The following is a 23416-nucleotide window of genomic DNA, read 5'->3' as shown; positions in this document are numbered from 1 at the left end:
TCAAAATTAGAAGAACAGATAAGTTAAAACTAAAAATTAGTCATGCCCATACAGTGTGCAGTTTTTAATCAGAATCAGGCTTTATTGGCCAGGTATGCTTCGCATACAATACACAGTGCACAGTATCAGACAGACATTCACATATAGGGAATAAGATAAAATAAATGTAAAATAAAATCTGCATTCCTACCTCACACACACACACCTGTAGCCCTTACATTGTGCAAAGTATGAGTATAAAGTTAAATGGCGTATAGTGGCAGAGAAAGGGATAAATGAGGTGAGCATCAGAGAGGTGGGGTAATATGGCACGTGAATAAGATGTTTGAGAATTGGTTTGAGCAGCAGTTCCAGAGGATGGAGTTGAACTAGATACTATATATTATGTAGAAGCAGTTTGAAGCTGGAATTTTTTTTGTGTGAAATTTTAACTGTTCAAGAGGGTGATAGCTTGTGGGAAGAAGCTCCTTTGTAGCCTGGATGTCCTGCTCCTCAGCTGGCTGAAGCGCTGGCCTGAGGGAAGAAGCTGGAACAAGTTGTGTCTGGGGTGAGAGGGGTCTGTGGAAATCTTCTCTGCATGCTTCCTAGTTCTGGTGGCATGCAGTTCCAGCAGTGTAGGCAACTCAACCCCAATTGTCCTCTCTGCAGACCTGATGATGCGCTGCAGTCCCACTTCAGGCCCCTGGTAATTGTTGTGCCCAGGAACTTGCAGGGCTCTTCCAGAAGTCCACTGTCATCACTCCACTGTTTTTACTGTGTTCAGCACCAGGTTGCTGTGGCTGCTCTGAAGGACCACCTGATCAACCACCCATCTGTTAGCAGACTCATCAATATCTCAGATGAGACCAAAGACTGTAGGTCATCTGCATACTTCAAGTTTTTGACTGAGGGGTCCGTGGAGGTAGTCTTGTGTACAGAGAGAGAAGAGCAATGGTAAGAGGACAACCCTGTGGAGCACCTGTACTGATGATCTGGGTGTTTGAGGTGAACTTTCCGAACCTCACCTGCTGCTCCGTGCCAGTGAAGAAGTTGGTGATTCACAAGCAGGTGGGGCTTGGCATGCTGAGTTGGAGTAGTTTTTTGTGTAGCTGTCCTGGGGTAATTGTATTAAAGGCTGAACTGAAGTCCAAGAATAAAATTCTTGCATATGTTCCTGAGTGTTCAAGCTGTTGAAGAATAAACTGGAGTCCAATGTTCACTGTGTCGTCCACCTACCGGTTTGCCCAGTATGCAAACTGCAGGGGGTCTAGCAGAGGATCTGTGATTTTCTTCAGATGGGAGAGCACCAGTCTCTCAAAGGATTTCATGACAACAGAGGTCAATGCAACAGGTCTATAGTCATTCCACCCTGTGATGGTTGCTTTCTTGGGAACTGGTACTATGGTGGAACGTTTGAAGCAGTAAGGTATGACACAGCTCCAGTGCTGTAAAGACTGGTGTGAGCTGGTCAGTGCAGACCCTCATACAGGAGGGTGAAACACCATCTGGTCCTGGTGCTTTCCTAACTTTTTGTCTCCTGAAGAGTCATTGCACGTTCTTTTTGCAGATCTTCAGAGCAGGCTGAATGGATGGCTGAGTGACAGGAAGGTGTAAATCCGTGCTGAATCGTGTGTGGGGAGCCAGCCTTTTCAAACCTGCAGTAAAAGATGCTAAGCTCATCAGCCAGCTGATAATGTTCTGCAGGCACTTCCAGATAGTTGATGGCTCATTTGTGGACACCATACTACTCAGCTTGTTTGAGTAGCTCTTTTTTGCAGCTCTAATTTCTTTGTTGAGTGTGTTCCTAGCCTGAATGTACAGAGCCCGATCTCCACTCCTGTACACTGCTTCTTTAGACCAGCGCTACTGTTTCAGTCTGGCATTAAACCAGGGCTTGTCGTTATATTTTATGCAAGGCCTGGTGGGAACACAGGTGTCTTCACAAAAATTGATGTAACTCCATGCAGCAAGGTCAGCTGGACTGTCATCAGTTCTGATTCTTCTCGAACTCTCTGCAGCCTTTGACACTGTCAATCACAAGATTCTTCTGTCTATCCTTTCTGGCCTTGGCATTTCAGGAACATTTCAGGAAGCATGGAAGTGGTTTGAGTCCTACCTAGAGGGGCGCTCCTACCAGGTAACATGGTGGGGCTCAACATCCACTCCATGCAACCTCTCCACTGGTGTTCCTCAAGGTTCAGTTCTGGGTCCTCTCCTATTTTCTCTCTATACCCGCTCACTCGGACATGTTATTTCTTCCCATGGCTTTTCATATCACTGCTATGCTGATGACACACAACTCATCCTTTCTTTTCCTCCTAATGACACACAGGTCTCGCCTCGGATCGCAGCATGTCTGGCAGACGTTGCATCGTGGATGACAACCCACCACCTCAAGCTGAACCCAAGCAAGACGGAGATGCTTTACATCCCGGGATCTTCTGGTATTCGGTGTGATCTCTCAATTCCCTTTGAGAACACCCTGATTACTCCATCTACAGAAGCTCGTAGTCTTGGGGTAGTTGTAGATGACCAGCTCTCTTTCACGGCTCATGTTGCTAACCTGACTCGGTCATGCAGATTTCTCCTTTACAACATCCGGAGAATTCGACCTTTTCTCTCTAGAGAGGCCACACAGGTACTCGTTCAGTCTTTAGTCATCTCTAGACTAGATTACTGTAACTGCCTTCTGGCTGGTCTTCCAATGCGTACCATCAGGCCCCTGCAACTGATCCAGAATGCTGCAGCTCGACTCGTCTTCAATCTTCCTAAATTCAGCCATGTCACTCCACTGCTGCGTTCCCTTCATTGGCTTCCTGTAGCAGCTCGCATCAGATATAAAACCCTGATGTTGGCCTACAAAGCCAAAAATGGTCCAGCTCCTTCCTACGTGAGATCAATGGTGAAAGCTAGATCCGTACCCAGAGACCTTCGTGCTTCAAGTACGGCTCGACTTGACCCACCATCTTGCAGATCACAAGGAAAACATGCCTCCAGACTGTTCTCTGTCCTGGCACCAAGGTGGTGGAATGAACTTCCCCTAAGTGTCCGAACAGCAGAATCACTTGCTGTCTTTAAACGACGTCTGAAGACCCATCTCTTTACACTACACTTATCTAATCACTAACACTGTCTATTAAAGATCTTCACCTCTTTTATTGTTCACTATATTACAAACTTTTTTTTTTCTCCAGCAGGTTTAGTGTTGTGTAGACTCTGTGTTGAGTTGTAGGTATTTTTCTACTTGTTGTATTTGTTTAGGTCTCAATGCATAGATAACTTCAGGTAGCAATTTAGAGCAAAGCTCTTTAAAATTATGTCGACCTTTATTAACATGAGATATTCTGAAGTAATGACAAGCACTTTTGTAAGTCGCTCTGGATAAGAGCGTCTGCTAAATGCCATAAATGTAAATGTAAATGTGCATATGAACTGACCATATTCAAAATCACACCATCAACCTCCAACTTCAGGCTCATGATCCTGTCTGACACTCTCTTTACATCCAGAACACTTTTCCCAAGCTGTTCCTTTAGGATTATCCCTACTCCATTACTCTTCCTCTCTACACCATGATAAAACAGTTTGAATCCACCTCCAATGTTCCTGGCCTTGCTTCCTTTCCATCTGGTCTCCTGGACACACAGAATATCTACCTTCTCTCCATCATGTCTGCAAGGTCTCTGCCTTTACCAGTCATTGTCCCTATGTTCAGAGTCCCTACTCTAACCTCCACACTCCTGCCTTTCCTTCTCTCTCGCTGCCTTCTAACTTGCCTTCCTCCTCTCCTCTTTGATGGTCTTCGACCTACAGTAGTCCAATTTCCACCGGCACCCTGCTGGTCAACAGCACCAGAGGCGATCATTGTTAACCCGGGCCTCGACCGATGCGGTATGGCAATCATATTTGTGATCCGCATGATAGTTTTGGCACAAGTTTTACACCGGATGCCCTTCCTGACGCAACCCTCACCATTTATCCGGACTTGGGACCGGCACCAGAAGTACACAAAGTACACCCCTAATGGCTGGTTTCTATATTTTTAATATAATTTGCCCAAAATTTGCAAAGGTGTATAACAAACTGAAATGTGAAAGAAAACTCTTTCAAATAGTTTTTAGTTGTATAAAACTAACGAATATGTAGCAATTTAAGTTGTTTTACTACAAGACCACCACAGAGCAGGAACTATTTGGGCGTTGAATCATTCTCAGCCCTGCAGTAACACTTTTGTGGTGGTGGTGTGTTAGTGTGTGTCATGCTGGTCTGAGTGGATCAGACGCAGCAGTGCTGCTGGCTTTTTTAAATACTGTGTCCACGCACTGTCGACTCTATTAGACACTCCTACCTTGTCAGTCCACCTTGTAGATGTAAAATCAGACGACAACTCATCTGCTGCTGCACAGTTTGTGTTTGTGTCATTTTCTAGTCCTTCATCAGTGGTCACAGGACACTGCCCACAGGACGCTGTTGGCTGGATATTTTTGGTTGGTGGACTATTCTCAGCACAGCAGTTAGACTGTGGTGTTTCAAAACTCCAGCAGCACTGCTGTGTCTGATCCACTCACACCAGTGCAACACACACTAATTTATTACCTCCATGTAAGGTCTTCAGTCGTTCATTTAGCTTTGGACACTGCTACCTTTCACCAAGTTTTTGTTTTGAAAAATATTTCTTTCTGAATATTTTGGGCGAAATGGAGGATACATCAGGCTGAAGTTAGCCCAGAAAACAAGAGCACTTCAAGCTGATGAAAGTGTCTAAGCTGACCCACTCGTATCATAACAGGGAAAATAGTAAACAAATTGTTTTTGTTGCAGTTCTAATGACCAGCAGTATTTAAAGGCTGGTTAAACCCATGTCCTCCTACTCCTTTTGCCATTTCCACAGCTTTTCATGTCCCATGCTGTTTTATACTGCTAACCTGTTACAAAGAGATAATAGTTTTATTAATAAGGTTTATTCATATTTCAGGATGAATGTAACCCAATGGTCCTTTAAGTGAGATTGTAAATACTGTAAATAGCAAATCCAGTTATTTAGTGACTATACAGCTGGTAAAAGTTTACAATACAACCTTAATATGCACTCTTGTACTGTATTTTTGCAGAAGTGTAGAATGCAGTGGTGTAAAGTGCCAGTGCAGTGGAAACGTGTTCTCTGGAATGATGAATTACACTTCTCCATCTGGCAATCCAATGGACGAGTCTGGGTTTGGTGGTTACTAAGAGAACGGTACTTGTCTGACTGCATTGTGCTGAGTGTAAAGTTTGGTGGAGGAGGATTATGGTGTGGGGCTGTTTTTCAGGAGTTTGGCTTGGCCCCTTAGTTCCTGTGAGAGGAACTCTTGATGCTTCAGCAGACCGAGAGATTTTGTACAATTTCATGTTCCCAACTTTGTGGGAACAGTTTGGGGACAGCCCCTTCCTGTTCCAACATGACTGCACACTAGTGCACAAAGCAAGGTCTGTAAAGACATGGATGAGTCAAGACATTAGCAGAGACAGTAATAAGCTTTATATTATTAATTATATAAAATCATCATTTATAAGGTCCTTCTATTGACAGCTGTCTGTCAGAACCGTAACCCCTAAATTTACCCAGGCAGAGGGCTTCTTTTCCCAGGTAGAGGTGGCTTCATTCCCCAGACTGGGGGGCTTTATTCCTCAGGTTTGAGGCTTCTTTCCCCAAGTAGGGGGGCTTCTTTTTCTTAGGTGATGGCTTTTTTTCCCAGGTGGGGGCTTCTTTCCCCAGATGTGGGGGGCTTTTTACTCAGGTAAGGGAGGGGGGATTATACCAATAAAGAATACCAAACAATGTTTGTAAGCATGTTAATCTGATGGCTAATTTGTCTGAAATAGTGTCGCAAATTCAAAACCTCCTGTTTTCAGCTTCTTAGTGCAAAAGCTTGTCAATTAATGACCAACAAACAAAAACACTGCTGTAAAACATGTCACAGATCAGCCTGATTTCATGGGTTTTACTGAGTCAGTGTTTGACCAATTAACCTAAATACTCTGCTATTACACATGATAATGGAAATAGACCTGAATAAAAGTCAGATATACTAAGCTGCATTTATGAAATCTTTCATGGATTTTGATCTCTTCTTTTGACAGTAACCTGCATTTAATTTACTTTCACTTTCCTCACTCAGAGTTTGCGCAAACAAACAAACAAATGACACACTAAATCAGTTTGGTCAATCTGAACTTGGGTCTTTCAGCTGAGTGGTCAGGTTAAATAATAAATCTCTGGAGCCTAATATTGGAGCAACAACAATTAAATGCTAAAAATTCAGTGATTAAGCTTTTCTTATTCTTATAGAATATTTGTATATTTCATATTTCCAGCCATAACACACTTGTTTAACAATACAACAAAATTCTTCAAATGCCTCAGCTTTTGGAGAAAGTGCTGATATTGACTGCTTTTAAATTAAAAGTTTCTAATTTGATCATTTCCAATGGCTGATAGTTGTACCATTGTTCTATTTCCAAAGCCTTTTCTGGACTGTAAGACTTATCTTGTGAGTTCATCTTTAAGTCGCAAGAGCACGTCCTTATTCCATAACTGCATATTCTGTAAGCATATCTTCATGCTAAAAGAGGTTGCCAGTAATGGGAGGATTCACCCTCATAAGCAGAGGAGAGAAATATGCAGAGCATGGAGTCTCCTGGACTGGGAATAAGAAGCCTTATGCAAAGGACATTCTTCATCATGTCCATGCGTTAATGCTAGTTTGATCTTATTGTGAGATGTCATTATACCATCTTTTTTTTTTCATTTCTGATACTGAAGTTTAAACCATGACCGTCACACAGTGTGAGTAAGGTTAATTTCATGATTGGATCACATTATTTATTTCTGGTAAACACTCAAATCAATGACACTTGTTCTAGCCAAAGATACTGCAGATATAGATAGAATACCAGAGATAGAAACAGATCTATGGACAGCAGGCAGGTTCCAGGCATGACAGGAGATCAAGAAACTGTAAGTGCCTGTTACAAATTCTTATCAAAATGTTTTAACATCACATAAACCAACAGCCCAATATTCATTGTTGAACCTTAGTCATTATTTGAAGCTACTTTTATTAAGAAGGAATTGAAGGAAACATAATACTGTGATATATACTTCCATACTGCTTCCATCATTCTATGCCTTTACTTTCTGATTTAGAGCTGTCCAATTTTTACTGCCCATGTTTACTAGCAGTTCATTTTTTTAAACTATCTGTTTAATATTCAAATAAAAGTGTTTTGCCTGTTAGGGGAAAGACAGTATTGGAGCCCCCAGATATATATTTTTAAATTAGGTCTGGGTCTTAGCTCCTGTGACACCTTGGTAAAAAAAAAAAATTGCTTGTTTTCATCCTCAATCTTTATTTAGCTAAAATTTAAATATCCATTGAATGCAGCTGAACTAGAAGTTGAATGTAAAAGATTCTCTTAAATCTGAACCTAACCCTAATCTTAACCTCAAAACTAAACCTATACCTACCCCTAAAACTAAACCCTAAGCTAAATGGTTACGCTTACATACTCTTGTAACTAATTAATAGACTCTTACGACTGATAAATAACTATCCTGATGGCAGATTTAAACCATCAACCACAACCGATGCATTATTGATGATGACGGCTGATGGTAATCTTTCCGTAACTGGGTAGGCCAGAAGGAGGTCATGCTTCATTCTACCTTCCTAGTAGAGTAGTGTAGATGTAAAGTAGTGAGTGATGAGAATGTTTTTTTTTTTTTTTCCAGGAAGTGATAAGTAATGTAATCTCATTACAGTTTGGGAAAGGAATTAGTAACTTGGATCACTTTTTATAGTGATTATTTCACTGGACCCATCTACACTGACGTTAACACTAGCATTATAGAGCTGTGAAGTGCTGTGGTCTGACTGAACAAACAGGTTTTGGACTGCAACAATAAATGTTTTTGCAATTCTTACTTTTTTTTGTATTTTCTCTGCTGGCTTTGGATATCTGGAACAGTTTACATCAGCATGTAACACATACAGTATATCCAGTTTTCATTTGTATGGGGCCCTTGGCTCCAGTACATTTACATTTATGGCATTTGGCTGACGCTCTTATCCAGAGTGACTTACAGTTTGATCATTTTACACAGGTAGGCGAAGGTGGCTTTAGGAGTCTTGCCCAAGGACTCTTATTGGTGTAGGGTGCTTACCCAGGTGGGGATTGAACCCCAGTCTACAGTGTAGAAGGCAGAGGTGTTACCCACTACACTAACCAACCACACTCCAGCACAAAGGCTGCAGCTGAGTGAGAAAGAGAATAAAGGTGCCGTGCTGAGATAATAAACATAAACAGATGATGAGAGTGGACCAATCCAAAAGCGCATAGATGTTTATTATTTTCAAGATGGCAAATCTACCAATTCACACATAAGAATTAATTTTTCTCTTAGGAGAAAAAGAACCAAACCAGATTTCTGGAACGTCAACAACCTAATCAATACCAATTGATACAATAAAAATCAACTGATGTTCCTAAGTGATGAACAGTGAATTTACCAAAATCAAGCTTTTAAATTAAGTTTACACATATAACTCTGCAAGAGGTTAATCAGAAAATGAGCGTTTAAAGAGATGTACAGAAACAGGCTGACCTGCTGATATTAGCTGCATATAAACTGTGAGTATAAACAGTCGTATCTTCATCCCTGTACAGTAATCTATTATCAGCACTGCAGACTTTAACCTTTCATTTACAGAACTAGTTTGTCCTGCATCAGTGTAGCTCTTTGTTAACATATGAGAAAGAACTGCTTTAATACAATTCTTTGAGGAAGTGAGTAGGGTTGCCAGATGACTTGAACACATCATTTTGGAGAATAAAGAAATATATGCAGCAGTGTGTGTTTTTTACAGTTAGACAATCTTAAAGTAGGGTCTTTTAGATAAGTAACCCAAACACTTTAAAAAGCATTTAAGTTAGAATTTAAAATGTGGTCTCATATTTCAGTAGTTAAAAGGGATTCTCCTCAGTTATGTGAACGGTTTTAGTTGAACATTTGATCTTAAACAGGGAGCCAACACATTTAACCAACTTCATTATTTTACTTTTTTGTTGTTGTTTTTGCTTTATTTATTTAATCAATTGCAATATTGCTTTTTTTATCTGTGTCAAAGTTATTTCACTACGTGTTGTTTCTTGTCTTTCTCTCTTGATTGCAAAATTGTTTTTACTCAATATGGCAACCCAGTCAGGGTTTTTTTAACCACCAGCCCACATGCAGCCACATTTAGGGAAGCAGTGCAGCATTACATGTTGGTAGTATCAGGTGAACTCTCCAGGTGGATTTCAGAACCGAAAGTAGGCCTGAACAGTGCTGCAGCTGCTGATTTGCCAAAAGTTCTACTCACAGAACTCACAGAAAGTTTAATCACAGTGAAGTTCATCTGCTTTAAAATAATCTCTGAGCTCTTGTCAGAGTTTGGCTGGGTTGAGTTGATGTTGTGTGATGGAACTCATGTATTTCTCAGCACTGTTGTTGTTTTCAGGTGAAATTTAGAATATAAACAGGAAATGAATTAACTTGAATATTGCAAAAGACCATTGGAATTATTACACATCATTTAGCTTATTTAGTACTTATGATAACCTAAAAGTTATACTGTATCTTTTGTGGTTCCAAGAAATCAAAGACAGAAGGCCTTGAAGTTTCCACTCACCAAAATCTAAGAACAACCAAAGAACAATTGCACAATGTTTATGTCTCAGATAAGTTTGTCATGATTGGTTCCTCCACACTCCCCCATGTGCCTTATTTACCCACCGGTCGTCCACGTTCTTCTTTGTTTTGGTTTTCACAGACCTGCCCCCCTGTTTTGTGACTCCGTCCCTGATTGTTTCCACCTGTTTCCCACCTGTCCCTCATCATCCCTGTGTTATATAAGCCCCGTGTTTGCCCTGGTCTGTGTTGGTCTTTGTTTGAGGTGCTGTTGGATATGTATGTGCTGAATGTTTAATATGTTTATTGTTTGATTGTGCTGTTTGTATGTTTGATTTGTTTGAAGTGTTTGGTGTTTTTCCCTGTGTGCATTTGAGTTATGTCTGACTCTCCATATCTCCGTGTTGGTTATTTGAACCTAGACCGATTCGACCATAACCCTGGATTTGCCCAAAATAAATCTCAGCATGTGCGTCCACCTCAACGCTCCTCGTCACAAAGTTGTTGGACATACCTCAACTGGGGTGGCCAGAGACAGATTCAAAACCTGAAAAAATGGATGAATATATGATTGCCATTACGTCTGATTTTTACAGTACATACAACTCTACATAATGGAGTCATTCAGAATCACATATAAAAATATATAGAAAGATTCGTCTCCTCTAGAGCTTTCCTTTGTTCGGGTTTGGGCTATCTGCACTATCCAGATAACAAAAACATTGTATGCTGAGATGTGCAAGATGTTGAAAAATATCAGCATATTGTTCTCCTTTTGCAGGTGTAGCCAGTCACCAGCTTGTCCATGTTGTCCAACCCTCCTTTTGTGGCATTATGATCCATGAAGATTTCTGTTTTTATCTTTTAATATCATGACTCCTATTTAGCTGGTTTAGATGGTATGTGTGGTCTGAATGGGTGGTAGCTCCTAAATGGCACCAGTTGTTCGTCAACAGTGCCATTAGGGCCAGGGGTATATAACAGAGGGAGATGATGCACCCACTTGTTCCACACTGTCCTGATCCTGTGGCTGGCTGCTGACGAGCGGATCCTGTGGCTGGCTGCTGACAAGCCGGTCCTGTGGCTGGCTGCTGACGAGCGGATCCTGTGGCTGGCTGCTGACGAGCCGGTCCTGTGGCTGGCTGCTGACGAGCGGATCCTGTGGCTGGCTGCTGACAAGTGGATCCTGTGGCTGGCTGCTGACGAGCCGGTCCTGTGGCTGGCTGCTGACAAGCGGATCCTGTGGCTGGCTGCTGACGAGCCGGTCCTGTGGCTGGCTGCTGACGAGCCGGTCCTGTGGCTGGCAGCTGACGAGTGGATCCTGTGGCTAGCTACTAACAAGCGGGTCCTGTGGCTGGCAGCTGACGAGCAGACATGTGGCTAGCTGCTGATGAACGGGTCCTGTGGCTGGCGGCTAAGGGGGCCCTGAAGCTGGCTGCTGTTAAGCTCGTTTTTGGAGCTGGCTCAAAGTAAGTTTCATTATTGTGTGAAGGGGGTGTACAGTGTGAGGTCATTAATGTGTTATTTTATATGCTCTTCATACAAAAATAAGCAGAGGCCAAGGAATCTGGCATTGAAATAATAAAAATACAACCCCATTACCAAAAACGTTGGGACACTGTGCAAAATGTAAATGAAAACAAAATGTAATGATGTGCAAATCATTTAAACTGTATATGTATTTGAAAATAGTACAAAGTCAACAAATTGAATGCTAAAACTGAGCAATTTTATTGTTTTTTTTTTTTTTTTAATAAAGGTCCATTTTGAACTTGATTGGCAGCAGCACGTTCTAAGAAAAGTTGGGAAGGGGGAATGTTTACAACTCTGTTTCATCATCTCTTTTTAATATGTTTACAGCATTTGGCAGACGCTTTTATCCAGAGCGACTTACCGTTGGATTATTTTACTCAGGTAGGCCAAGGTAGTGTTAGGAGTCTTTCCCAAGGACTCTTATTGGTATAGTGTAGAGTGCTTGCAGTGGTGGGGGATTGAACCCTAGTCTACAGTGTAGAAGGCAGAGGTTAACCGCTACACTACACCAACCACACTACTATATAGTCATGCATGGACAAGCAGTGTCCATGATTTCCCAAAATAATTTAAAATGTTGCTTCAGCAGGCCACAGAACAGTTTTCCACTTTATCTCAGTCCATTGTAAATGAGCTCTGGCCCAGATAAGGTGGCAGTGTTTCTGGATCCTGTTTATATATGCTTTCTTCTTTGTATTTTAAAGTTTTAACTTGCATTTGTGGATGCAGCGACAAACTGTGTTCACAGATATTGGATTCCATGCAGCGATTTCCCGAGTGCCCAAAGATCATGGCCAGCCAGTTCTGGCGATTTCTCCAGATTGTCTACGTCTTTAAATGATATTATTGTAGATGCTTAATATCAAGTTGTTTGCTATTTTATAGTGAGACTCTCAAATTGTACGCCCACATAGTCTTTCACAGAGAGGTGAACCCCTTCCCAATTTTACTTCTGAAAGACTCAGCCTCTCTGGCATCCTCCTTTTCTACCCAGTGATGTTACTGACCTGTTGCCAGTTTTTTTAGCATTAGACAACTTTATCAGTCTTTTGTTGTCCCATCCCAACTTTTTTAGAACGCGTTGCTACCATCGAACTCAAAGTGGGCACATAATTTATCATTATTTACCAAGCATTAATTATGTTGTTAATATGCTGTCTTTGTACTATTTTCAAATAAATATTGGGTCTAAATGATTTGCACATCGTTGCATTTCTTTTTTATTCACATTTTGCACAGTGTCTCAACCTTTTTTGGAAATGGGGTTTAAGATTGCATTTTTTTTTTGTAAACACTGAAAATGGGTCCTACAGACCTGAAAACCACACAAGGGATAGTATAGTATAGTATAGTATAGTATAGTATAGTATAGTATAGTATAGTATAGTATAGTATAGCACAGTAAGGTACAATACAGCACAGTATAGTTTGGTTTGGTGTGAAAAACTCCATTCTAGAGAAACTTACAGAGTGCTTGTTCACAGTGGTGGTGATAGGAACTAGACCCCTACCTCTAAAAGCTCCCTTATAGGAATTACATGATTGCCCATGCATAGTGAAAAAGTAAATTCAGGGCACAATATTTATTTATTTATTTTTTATTTATTTGTGTAGCCACTAGGAGAATTGTAAAGTGTTGCTATAATTAAAATACTACTCAAGGAAATTTGTTTCCAGCCTTTTCAGAGTTTGAGGGTGGGTGATAATAGTTGGTAGACTATATAAGACACAACAGTTGGGGAGGGATTATTCTGCTTTTGGGGGCTTCATCTTTCCTTCATTTGTTTATGTTCTTAATAGAATATAGTATAACTTATGCATCTTCCTGTTCAGCCCCCAAAGCTTCCTCACTGCTGTTTTTAGTTGGGTTGAGTTTGTGCAGCTGAGCATTGAATGTAAAGTATATCAGTCATTCAGTGTAGGTGACCTTCCACAGGTCCAGACTTCTTATGACTATTTAAGCACTGACTGTGTGTGTTTCATAATACAGGGTGATTCAAAAAGATTCATCCAATTTCAAAGTGCCATATTTTTACAACAGTGTTTCTGTCATATTTTGATGTTGCCTGTACAGGTGGAGTGTCACGATTGGCCCCTCCCAGTCCTGGCCTTGTGTTTGTGTTGTGTTTTGGTCTAGTCCATGTGCTTTTTGTTTTGGTTCCCAGTCCAGCCCCTTGTTTTGTGACTCCGCCCCTGATTATTCCTGCCTGTGTTCCCACCGGAGTCCTGTTATCTGTTGTTAGCCCTCTTGTATTTGAGCCCTGTGTTTTCCCCTGGGTGGGTGCAGGTCTTTGTATGGATGTATGTTGGTCTTTGTACTGAATGTTTGATGTTGGATTGTGTTGGATATTTGTATGTTCTTTGAGTATGTCTGCCCATCGATCTCTACGTGTTGGCTCCATGACCCTGGACTGTATCGACCATGACCCTGGATTTGCTCATAATAAACGTTGCTTTTCTCCACACTTACATCCACCTCATCCTCACTCCCCCTTACATGGAGAAGGTTCACATTGACCTCTTGTAAATTTACACAAACTTTGTGCTCACTTACACCATTTACAATTCATTATTGTTCTATAATTATTTACAAGTGAAATAATCATTTTGAAATTGGGTGAATCTTTTTTAATCACCTTGTATAAAAGCTCGTACCAGCGCAACAGACAAAGACACCACCACGTCAGTGTTACTGCAGTGCCGAGAACGATCCACTAACCAGATAATACCTGCTCTGTGGTGGTCCAGATCTCTGAAGAACAGGGAAAAATGGGCAGTGAATGTAGAAAAAAAAAAAGATTTACGTAATGAAGTGGCCAGTTGGTGTATACACACACATAGAAAAAATAGTAATTACATAGAGCTCAACATAATGGAATTATGTGTTATAAAATGTGTAATGTATGTACATTATTATGGCCAACTTATTAAAGACTGAGGTATAAAAAGGAGGCCAAACACAATGTAATAGAAGAGATGTGTATGTAACATTTATTAAAGACCAAAAACTTAATCATAAAGGAATATCTAAACTTTAGGACAAGGGCAGTAATGTATCCAAATCCAACATGCTAAATTCCAGTGTGTGATTCAAGCGTCCTAACAAAAGGCATCTCCTTTTCTCTTGTTACTTCATATCAATCACCTGGAGACACAGAAGAGACAAAAAACATGGCTGATTATTTATTTTTTTTAAACTTAAATACAAAGAATTGATGTTACCCTGCCTCGAATATGCCTGGTGTGTAAATTAAATGGCTGTAAGTTTAAACTCCACTGCATGATCTTCTGGTTCTGGTCCTTAATCCTCTTGTGTTTATAGAGCATATGATGATTGTTAGATACAGTGACAGGAGCAACAAATAAACCCACATAAATAGATAAGAGCTTCTCTGTCAGTTGTAGAGTATGCCTCCTATTGTCACTTAAACACAAGGTATTCAGTTGCCTTAGGGTCGACCTGCAGAAGAACAGCTCCCACCCCAGATTTACTGGCATCTACTGCAGACCAAAAGGTTTAAGGAAATCTGGGGCAATAATACATGACCATACTTAAATAAATTGACGTAGGCAAATGATTCAACCTTAGCATCCACAGGCCTCACCTGTCTATAACTAATTATTTTTTTCCCCCAAATAAGTCACTGTAATATTTCCAAATTCACATTTAGCAAAGATAGTTCAATTAGCTGCTTGCAGTTATGTACAGTCATACATGATGACATCATCCAGGTAAGCTTCACACCCGTGCATTCCAATCAACACCTGATTCGCTTAACACTGAAATGCATGCCAATGGTATTTGCAAACATAATTACAAATGTGGCCAATCTCTAGCAATACAATCTACAATCTACATACAATCATCACGTTTCTTCTATTCTGTTAAATGTGAAATATAGCTAATATGGCTTGATTTTCAGTATTAATGGGTAGTTGAAGGTCATCTTAACATTCACACCATCACAATCGTCCAACCATAATTTGTAAAAATCAAACCTTCATCTAGCTCAGAAGAAAAGGTATTAAGCCATGGAATGGAATAGGGACTAAGCCAAGGTATGGAAGAATGATAAGCAAGTTAACATGATTAACTTGTACCTTCTTCCACTGATATGGAGTATTTAACAAGTAATTCTGCCCTGGAAGAATCATGGCAATGATATGTAGACCAGCACATTTGCTTGAAAGGGACTGTTTAAAACAGATTATAAAGCCCACACTTGATCTCCTAGTTCAAAATGTAGCTTTTGGATTAAAAATATACGGGATTTTTATCTGAGCCTTTCTTAATTGTTTTGAGCCACTGCATGAGCTTGATTTAACCTATAACAAAAACCACTTACATAATACAACACATTCTCCAGAGGACTAGCAGTACTTCAATTATCATCTGCAAATGCAGTCGGCCATCAAACTGTACAAGCAATCAAGTTCATTTAAGCTAAAACCAACATTCTCCTGCACTACACCATGAATAGCAAGTAGTAACTGGGGAGACCTTCCTCCTAACCAGCTACAAGTTCCAAACAATAAGATCTCAACAATGGTCAGATGAAAGCACTCCAGCAATTTGGTGGTGGCATACACTACATTTACATCGAACTTTAAGCTGTCTCAAAGGGTTTAGATTGGACCCTTCATCAGACTGATGTAGACTTTCAGATGTAGAATTGAATTCAGAACCATCAGCCAACTGTGTTTGCACATTGTGGAATTAAACTGTAACATTCCTACAAGCAATCCCCAACTGTATACATAGTACATAATACATAGTTACAATTTATTATAAATATTCACCTATCTTGCCAATTGCCGTAACTTGACAAACACACGCAGCCTCTCTGTCAGGGTCCTTACACATACTTTTCATGGGTTCTGAGAAACTCTGGTTCCTCCATACCTAATAAAAAAAAAAACTAACTAAAGCTTTCCTAGTCTTCAGAGGTGGACCAGGCTCAGGGAAACATTCGTAGTATCCAAAATGCACAACTCCACCAGAGAACTGTATCTCCACCTGACATCACCTCCCAAAAAAGGAAAAAAAACAACAAACCAAAAAAAAAAAAAACAAAAAAAAAACATATATGTTTTCCAATGGAAGAGTTGCACAACAAACAGATGGGACATCAACCAGAGTTCAGTCTTCTCCAATAATCCCACAATGTGAATACTCACCTGCAAGCTGATAAAAACTTGAAATCCATTTTACTGAATGTGGTGTTCTTGAGAACTGTGTGTAAGAAATCTGTGTTCTGGCTCAATATGTCCATCTCTCTGCTCTTACCAGAGTTCTTCCAAATGATAAATCCAGCACAGCCACTGAGGACGATTAGGAGAACAACCACGGCTGCACCAAGGAAGATGCCATCTGACCCTCCATCTGAATCACCTGAGAGTTACATCAGGACATCAGTAGAATAAATGTTGCAATTGAACAGTTACTTTCAGTTACTTTACCTTCATGTAAATGTTCTCTTCTACCTAAAAGAACTCTGAGATCAAATTCTTGTAGCACCATCTTCTTCTCCAGGCTGCTGTGCTGAATGATGCAGGTGTAGTTGTGTTTGTTCAGCTCCTCAGGTGAGACAGTCAGAATGCTCCTCTTCTGGAAGGTTCCATCCTGGTTGGGTAGCGTCTCTCTGAGCTCCACATCCTCATTCAGATCCTCTCCATTCTTCTGCCAGGAGAGCTTCACTGCTTTGGGGAAGAAACCTGTAGCGTGACACACCAGTGGAGAAGAAGAGTCCTTCTGGAACAGAGACACCTCAGGAGAGACTGGAAAGAGTAAAATTGAAAATCAAAGTGCTTTATAATTAATGGTCTCATTTACACGTTAAACATATTAACACTACCAGATATATTAATATTGCAGATATTAAAACATCTGTGATTCACTCTTTGAGCCTTTTCTCAGAACACTGTCTTCTCATTCATAGATTGAGCAAGAACACATTAAATAGGCTAGTTATAATTCTTACAATACATTTTAACCATGTTTCCATTCCTTTATTTATGGTATTTCATAAATGCTTATGCCATGTCATATAGTAGCTTCAACTTATATAGTAGATATTTCAACTTAACTAGTGACTTTGAATGTAACAGATCACTGTACCTTTCCTCTCCAGAGTGGATCTGCCATATTCCATATACTTCTGTAACCACTCAGTACAGTTGTTCTCCAAATAGGTCTTCTGGAACTTGGCTTCACCCACCGCCTCCCACTTGTGTTTGGTAATAACAGCTTTAGCGTTAGCTGCAGTCCAGGTGAGAGTATCCACATCCAGACTGATATAGTCTTCTCCATCATAGCTATACTGCCAATATCCGCTTTTATTTCCATTACTGTCCTGTTCACAGCCGTACATCATCTGAACTGTGTGTACCCCTGCAGAAACACCAACATAGTAAACAAAGAAATAAAGTATGACTGTAACGATTCATGTACTGAGTGCTTTTTCATGAGGAACATTAAATGAAATTTCATCTGGTCAAACTGACCATAGTTTGTGTTGTAATTATTTTATGATTATTTGGCGGATCATGTAAACAACACTGTAAAATGTGCAAAAAAAGCAGAAGTTGAAGTGTCTCATTGAAAGTATTTTAAGAAAAAAGGTTAAATTATTTATTAACACAAGAAAAGCACTGAAGCAACAGACTATTTTTACAGTGAATGAAAAAAATCTCACATCACTAAATCACTACAAAACTCTACTTACTGTATAGTAATGAAAAGAAACCAACAATACTGGACTTCATATTAAAACAGCTGCATAATTTGGCCAGATGTGCTCTTTTTACATGTATGAATAAGAACTTACTTATTATGCACTGGGCTCATAATGGACTGTGCATTTTTAACAATAGAGCTCAAGATGAACTCTTCTGGAAGAACTCTTCAGATGGTCAGTACCTGGGCTGGATTTCAGGTCAGAGTAGATTTTTATATAGTCATGGATGAGGTGTTACTGTAGAGCTGGTGTTCAGTACTATATAAGCTCTCTATTCTGCCCTCACTTGAAAACCCCACTTCTTCAGCTAGGCAGATAGATAACTTGTCCAAACGAAAAAAGAAAGTTTTCCTTTCCTCGAGAGACTTCTCACGAAAGCCTCTACACTTACGCAACAGGTGCGGTTTCTTGTAAAGGGGACAGTTTCTTTTGGGGTCTTCAAACCTCTTTGTCACACCCCTCTCATCATTCTTGATGGCACTGTCCAATTCTGTCTAATGCACCATTATAGGATTGCGTACCCTTCCTCTTTGGAACCTCTCTGTCTTGAGCAGTGCTGTGTTGCTGCTAGTAAGTTGAAAGCTGTGTTTCTCATTTTTGCTTCAGCACGAATAAGCTGGAGAAGAATGAAAAAAGTGGAAAGCTGACATGGTGTTCCTAGTTTTCCCTGTACCATCCACTTCTCTTTAATACTAAATGGCAGCTTCTCCAGAATGGGATGTATACCTGCAGTACGTGCAGTATCCAGATATCACAAGCCAGGCAGATACCCTTCGGCTTTAGCAGACATTTCGAGGAGCAGGTCTCATAATTCCCGTAGACATTAAGGATCTTTACTGGAGATTTTTGGGAAGCGTTCCAACTTGTTAAACAAGGCTGTTTCCATGGCTTCTGTCGACCCATAGAACTCTTCTAGCCTTTGCCATACCATATTGAGTGCTACTGCAGGGTACCTAATGTGAACTGATCTTATTCTCTTGACGTGCTCTGCAGAATCAGGTCCAAGCCATTTGACTAGGAGGTCAAGCTCTTCTGAATGGTTTGGAGCTAAAACATCAATGGCATTGCAGAATGTTGACTTCCAAGACCAATAATGTTCAGGCTTGTCATTGAATTTCTCTAGTCCACCGGTGAGTAGGTCACATCGAGCTAAGTATTTTGCCAAGTCTACTACACTTGAGGGAGGAGCACATGAGGCACCTTGCTTTTGTTCTGCACCAGGTGAATGTACAATATTACGCAGACTGTGATCAGGTAAACATGGACCATGTGATCTGGAGGCTGATATGTTACTAAGTGTTTGCTCTAGGTCAGTTTCCTCTTCAGCTTTCAGGAGACCACCTGAATGAGGATTGGTCTGCTGTGGAATATGAACTAAGAGCCCGTCTACTGGAAATGAATGACCTGATTGGACATAGTCAGTCTGAAGTAGTAGCTCACCTTCATTATACAGTGAATCATCACTGTTTGGTGCTACACCAGACATCTGATCACGAACATAATTCTTTGTTCTTTCCAGCGAATCAATTGGTGGACTGCGTTGAGTGATACCACTCCTAGAGAGTCGTTCTGAAATGGTTACATCTGCTGCTGCTTCAAAGACGGTTGCCTCTGCCAATGCAGCTTCAGATTCCTTTTCCTCTTTTAGCGCTTCCAAAGTAGCCTCAATGCGTGTTTCTTTGACATTCACCTTTGAGAACTTTTAGATGATTTCATTTGCTCAGGAACGTGAGCAAGTGGACCTCACCTCCAAGTCTTTTCTTTCCTCAGCAGACATTTTGCACATGCTCAGGAAGATCTCATTCATCAAAGGTTGCAATCACAGATGAATGTCTTTTTACTATTCTGCCCTCACTTGAAAACCCCGCTTCTTCAGCTAGGCAGATAGATAACTTGTCCAAACACTCTTGAGCTTTAAATGGATTTATTTGTTGTCACCACTGAATGGAAGAGTGCGCTTGGAACTCAGTAAAACTACAACACACAAATGGTTCAAATGAACATACACTATTGCAAATACATCCTGCACAATCAGTTGCCTTGCTCGCTATGTTTAACAGCTAGGAGGCTTAATAATATACAATCACTCACATTTTCAACATCAAATAAATTACTAATATCAAACTTTAGCATGATAATATTGCATCTACTATATTGCATCTGCATATACAGACAATGCTTGGATAAATGATTGCATGCAGGGTGGAAGGAGATGTTTATTAGAACAGTAAGCTGTGCAATGCCGTGCTCACAATGTGCTCTGCTACCATAGAAGAAGCAGGAAATTGCATCACCTAGTGGCAAGGAGTACTAAGTAATTGTGCCGCCTAGTGGCAAAAGGTAATACACTATCAATAAAGGCCAGAACACTCTCAATGTGTTCATACTCACCTTCAGTCTGATTGAAGCGCTGCATCAGAATACCCACATTGACTTTGAAGACCTCCTGATTAGCCTGCAGAACCCGTGCCCCAGTGTTCCAGTACTCTGGATCATTATTAGCAATCTTCTTTATCCAGACTGTCTTTGGGATCAACTTCCTGATGTAACTGTCATAGTAATCAATCTGCTCTTCATCCACCAGACCTACAGCAGTGAACTCTGGGAAGTTTATTCCTGGTGTAACTGCAGTGTAGATGTACTGCAGAGAGTGGGAGACTGAAACAGAGCAACAGACGCTTTTTAAAACTGCATGTTTCATTGCCAAGTTCACTTTTTTCAAAACTTTTCACACCCCTCTCTGCAGAAACACAGCTCAGCAGTTCATTTAATACTCAAAATGCTACAAAAGCACTGCAGAAATATCACAATCAACTCACTCCATCACAACATAAAGACTACAGTTCTTATAACATGAAGATTTTACCAATCACATCACAGTCACCCAAACACCACTAAGAAATGTTGGAGGCACTGTTCTAAGTGAATCTATGAACTTATGAAGAGTTATTTGCTCTGTAATTTTATTTCACATTGTTATTAGTCCATCAATGCTGTAAACAGTGGAACAGGTGTTTCAAGTATTCTTGAAGTTTAAATGGATGAAAAACATGCATTTTGTTCATCTAAACAAATTTTTCTGCTTTGCATCGTGCCAATGATAAGATTTATTTGTGTTAAATAAAAGCAGTTAGAAAATTGCTGCTATATACACTCACCGGCCACTTTATTAGGTACACCTTGCTAGTAAAAGGTTGGACCCCCTTTTGCCTTCAGAACTGCCTTAATTCTTCGTGGCAAACTTTCTACAAGGTGTTAAAAACGTTCCTCAGAGATTTTGATTGGTTATTTGAGTTACATTTTCTATCATCTGGAACCTGTCTGCCCATTCTCCTCTGACCTTTCACATCAACAAGGCATTTTCATCCACACAACTGACCGCTCACTGGATATTTTTTCTTTTTCAGAACATTCTCTGTGAGCACTAGAGATGGTTGTGTGTGAAAATCCCAGCAGATCAGCAGTTTCTGAAATACTCAGACCAGCCCGTCTGGCACCAACAACCACGCCACGTTCAAAGTCCCTTAAATCACCTTTCTTCCCCATTCTGATGCTCGGTCTGCACTTCAGCAAGTTGTCTTGACCACCTCTACATGCTTAAATGTATTGAGTTGAGGCTGTGTGATTGGCTGATTAGCTATTTGTGTTAACAAGCAATTGAACAGGTGTACCTAATAAAGTGGTGGGTTAGTGTATATCCTTGCTGTTGGAACAAAACCTCACATTTCCATTTTTGTCATTTTTCAGTTTTTCACATAATTTGGGAATGCCTGTTGTCCTTCACATTGTGTATATTTGATGAAGAATGGACCAATAGAAATGGCCATAATATACTTGGGGGAACAAAGGCTGGTTCCACTGACTTACATTAAAAGTAAATTATGTTTTTTTATGTTTTTTCTATCTCCTGGAAATATTAGATTTTGTCATGTGCTGTGCTCATGATAGACTGTCCACTGTGAACAGAATGACTCCAAAAGTGGCCCCCTTTGTATATATGTGTTGGGCTTCAGCTCAGCCGGTAATCAGCTGTGTTTGGCCTGTTTATCAGCTGTCACTTTGTCACTATAAACATTATCATTACTTGAGTTTTGATTGTCTGATACAGTATTCCTGTTTGAGTAAATTGATATGCAGTTTATTTTCATGTTCTGTGTAACAGTGTAGGTGAGCTGAGCTACAGAAATTCTCAGTTCTGTTCAAGTCTGAAACTGAGAAGAGATTTAAAGACCTTTGGAAACTGTGGTCACTGAATGCAGTCTGCCCTTAACAAAGAGCAAACTGTTCATTGTCTGGTCCAAACAAAGTGTTGTTGTCTTAACTGTGCGAAGAGTTTTGAAAAAGAGAGGTGAAAACGTTCCTTAGCGGTGGTAAAAATAATGTAAACCCCTGCCCCACATGTACAGGCACTTTGTTTGAGCTCAGAGTGCAAAAGTACAGAGATCTTCATTTCAGGGTGGAAAATGAAGTTCACGAAGTCCATCCCACATAAGAGCTCTTTCAATTGTCTCTATCTGCACAAACTGCAACCATCTCACTGTAATGAATGATTTACTCAGTAGAAAGAAAACAGTACCAGGTATCTAGAAAATCAACATCCTAATCAATAACAAACTGATGTTAATAAGCGATGAAGGTGAAAGTTATCAATCCAAACTTTAAACAGTCATTTTAAGATTCACACATACAGGTCTTTGATGAGGTTAACCAGGATATGAGAGTTTACAGACTGACTGATAGATGTACAGAAACAGACTGACCTGCTGATGTTAGCTGAATATAAACTGTGAGGATAACCAGGCTTTTCTTCATCGCTGTACAGTAATCCATTATCAGCGCTGCAGACATTTACAGAACTGGTTTAGTTCTCTCTCATACAATTAAACTCACTACTGAGGAAATTAGCAGGGTTGCCAGATAGGTTTAATTCCTCTTCTCAGTCCAGCTCAGACACTGAGCATTTATAAAAAGGGGTCGCTTCTAGAGTTTGTTTGTTCACAATGGGCAGTGCATTATGAGCAAAGCTCATGCTTATTAACACGTATAAACAATAGAGGACATCAGGTGTGATGTGGAAGAGAACATGTGGCCCAATAATGTAGATCAGCTAGAGTCACATTTACAGTATCTGTGACTTTTTCTCTGCTAGATGATGTCAAATGGAGGAAGTTTTTATTACTTAATTTGTTTCTATACAGCATAAATATACCTTTCTGTTTTTCTGATGTAATAAGTTTTTTCATTCACTGTAGAAAAGTTTGTCAAATTATCCTAAAAGTAGTGCAAGCTGTAACAAACACTTTAACACTTAAGACCAAATGATCTTTATTTGCTCTTTATTTGCCTTCTCTACAAGTCTGCAGTGTTTTTCACCAATATGGCAACCCAGTCAGGGTGTTATAAATGCCAGCCCCCACGCAGCCAGATTTAGTGAAGCAGTGCAACATCACATGTTGGT

At 40.2% G+C, this 23416-nt stretch overlaps 2 protein-coding genes across 2 annotated transcripts; one reads left to right on the top strand and one right to left on the bottom strand.

The window, feature by feature from the left end:
- Positions 1–598: 598 nt before the first annotated feature.
- On the top strand, positions 599–11072 carry LOC119261872. The gene is made up of 4 exons (XM_037531891.1): positions 599–854; positions 1947–2116; positions 2312–3076; positions 10734–11072. The coding sequence occupies exons 1-4, from the start codon at positions 599–601 to the stop codon at positions 11070–11072; spliced, it is 1530 nt and encodes a 509-aa protein (XP_037387788.1).
- Positions 11073–14264: 3192 nt separating this feature from the next.
- On the bottom strand, positions 14265–22796 carry LOC108411924 (BOLA class I histocompatibility antigen, alpha chain BL3-7-like). The gene is made up of 6 exons (XM_017683726.2): positions 22719–22796; positions 20350–20616; positions 17340–17612; positions 16706–16999; positions 16509–16613; positions 14265–14366 (listed from the first exon to the last, which is right to left on the bottom strand). The coding sequence occupies exons 1-6, from the start codon at positions 22786–22788 to the stop codon at positions 14359–14361; spliced, it is 1017 nt and encodes a 338-aa protein (XP_017539215.1). The 5' UTR covers positions 22789–22796; the 3' UTR covers positions 14265–14358.
- Between the last annotated feature and the right edge of the window lie 620 nt (positions 22797–23416).

This window comes from Pygocentrus nattereri, chromosome 20, assembly GCF_015220715.1.
Source record: "Pygocentrus nattereri isolate fPygNat1 chromosome 20, fPygNat1.pri, whole genome shotgun sequence".
NCBI classification, from domain to species: Eukaryota; Metazoa; Chordata; class Actinopteri; order Characiformes; family Serrasalmidae; genus Pygocentrus; species Pygocentrus nattereri.
This window is presented reverse-complemented; position numbering and strand designations above follow the sequence as displayed.

Bases quoted from the DNA above. Each gene is read 5' to 3' on its own strand.
- LOC119261872 (XM_037531891.1), top strand. From the start codon at position 599: ATGCAGTTCCAGCAGTGTAGGCAACTCAACCCCAATTGTCCTCTCTGC. The intron at 855-1,946 runs GTAGGTCATCTG...AACTCCATGCAG, and splicing joins CTCAGATGAGACCAAAGACT to CAAGGTCAGCTGGACTGTCA. The intron at 3,077-10,733 runs CTCTTTACACTA...GCTGCTGACGAG, and splicing joins AACGACGTCTGAAGACCCAT to CGGATCCTGTGGCTGGCTGC.
- LOC108411924 (XM_017683726.2), bottom strand. From the start codon at position 22,788: ATGGATTACTGTACAGCGATGAAGAAAAGCCTGGTTATCCTCACAGTT. The intron at 17,613-20,349 runs GTGAGTATGAAC...GTGTTTCTGCAG, and splicing joins GCGCTTCAATCAGACTGAAG to GGGTACACACAGTTCAGATG. The intron at 16,614-16,705 runs GTAGAAGAGAAC...TGTAACTCTCAG, and splicing joins TGATCTCAGAGTTCTTTTAG to GTGATTCAGATGGAGGGTCA.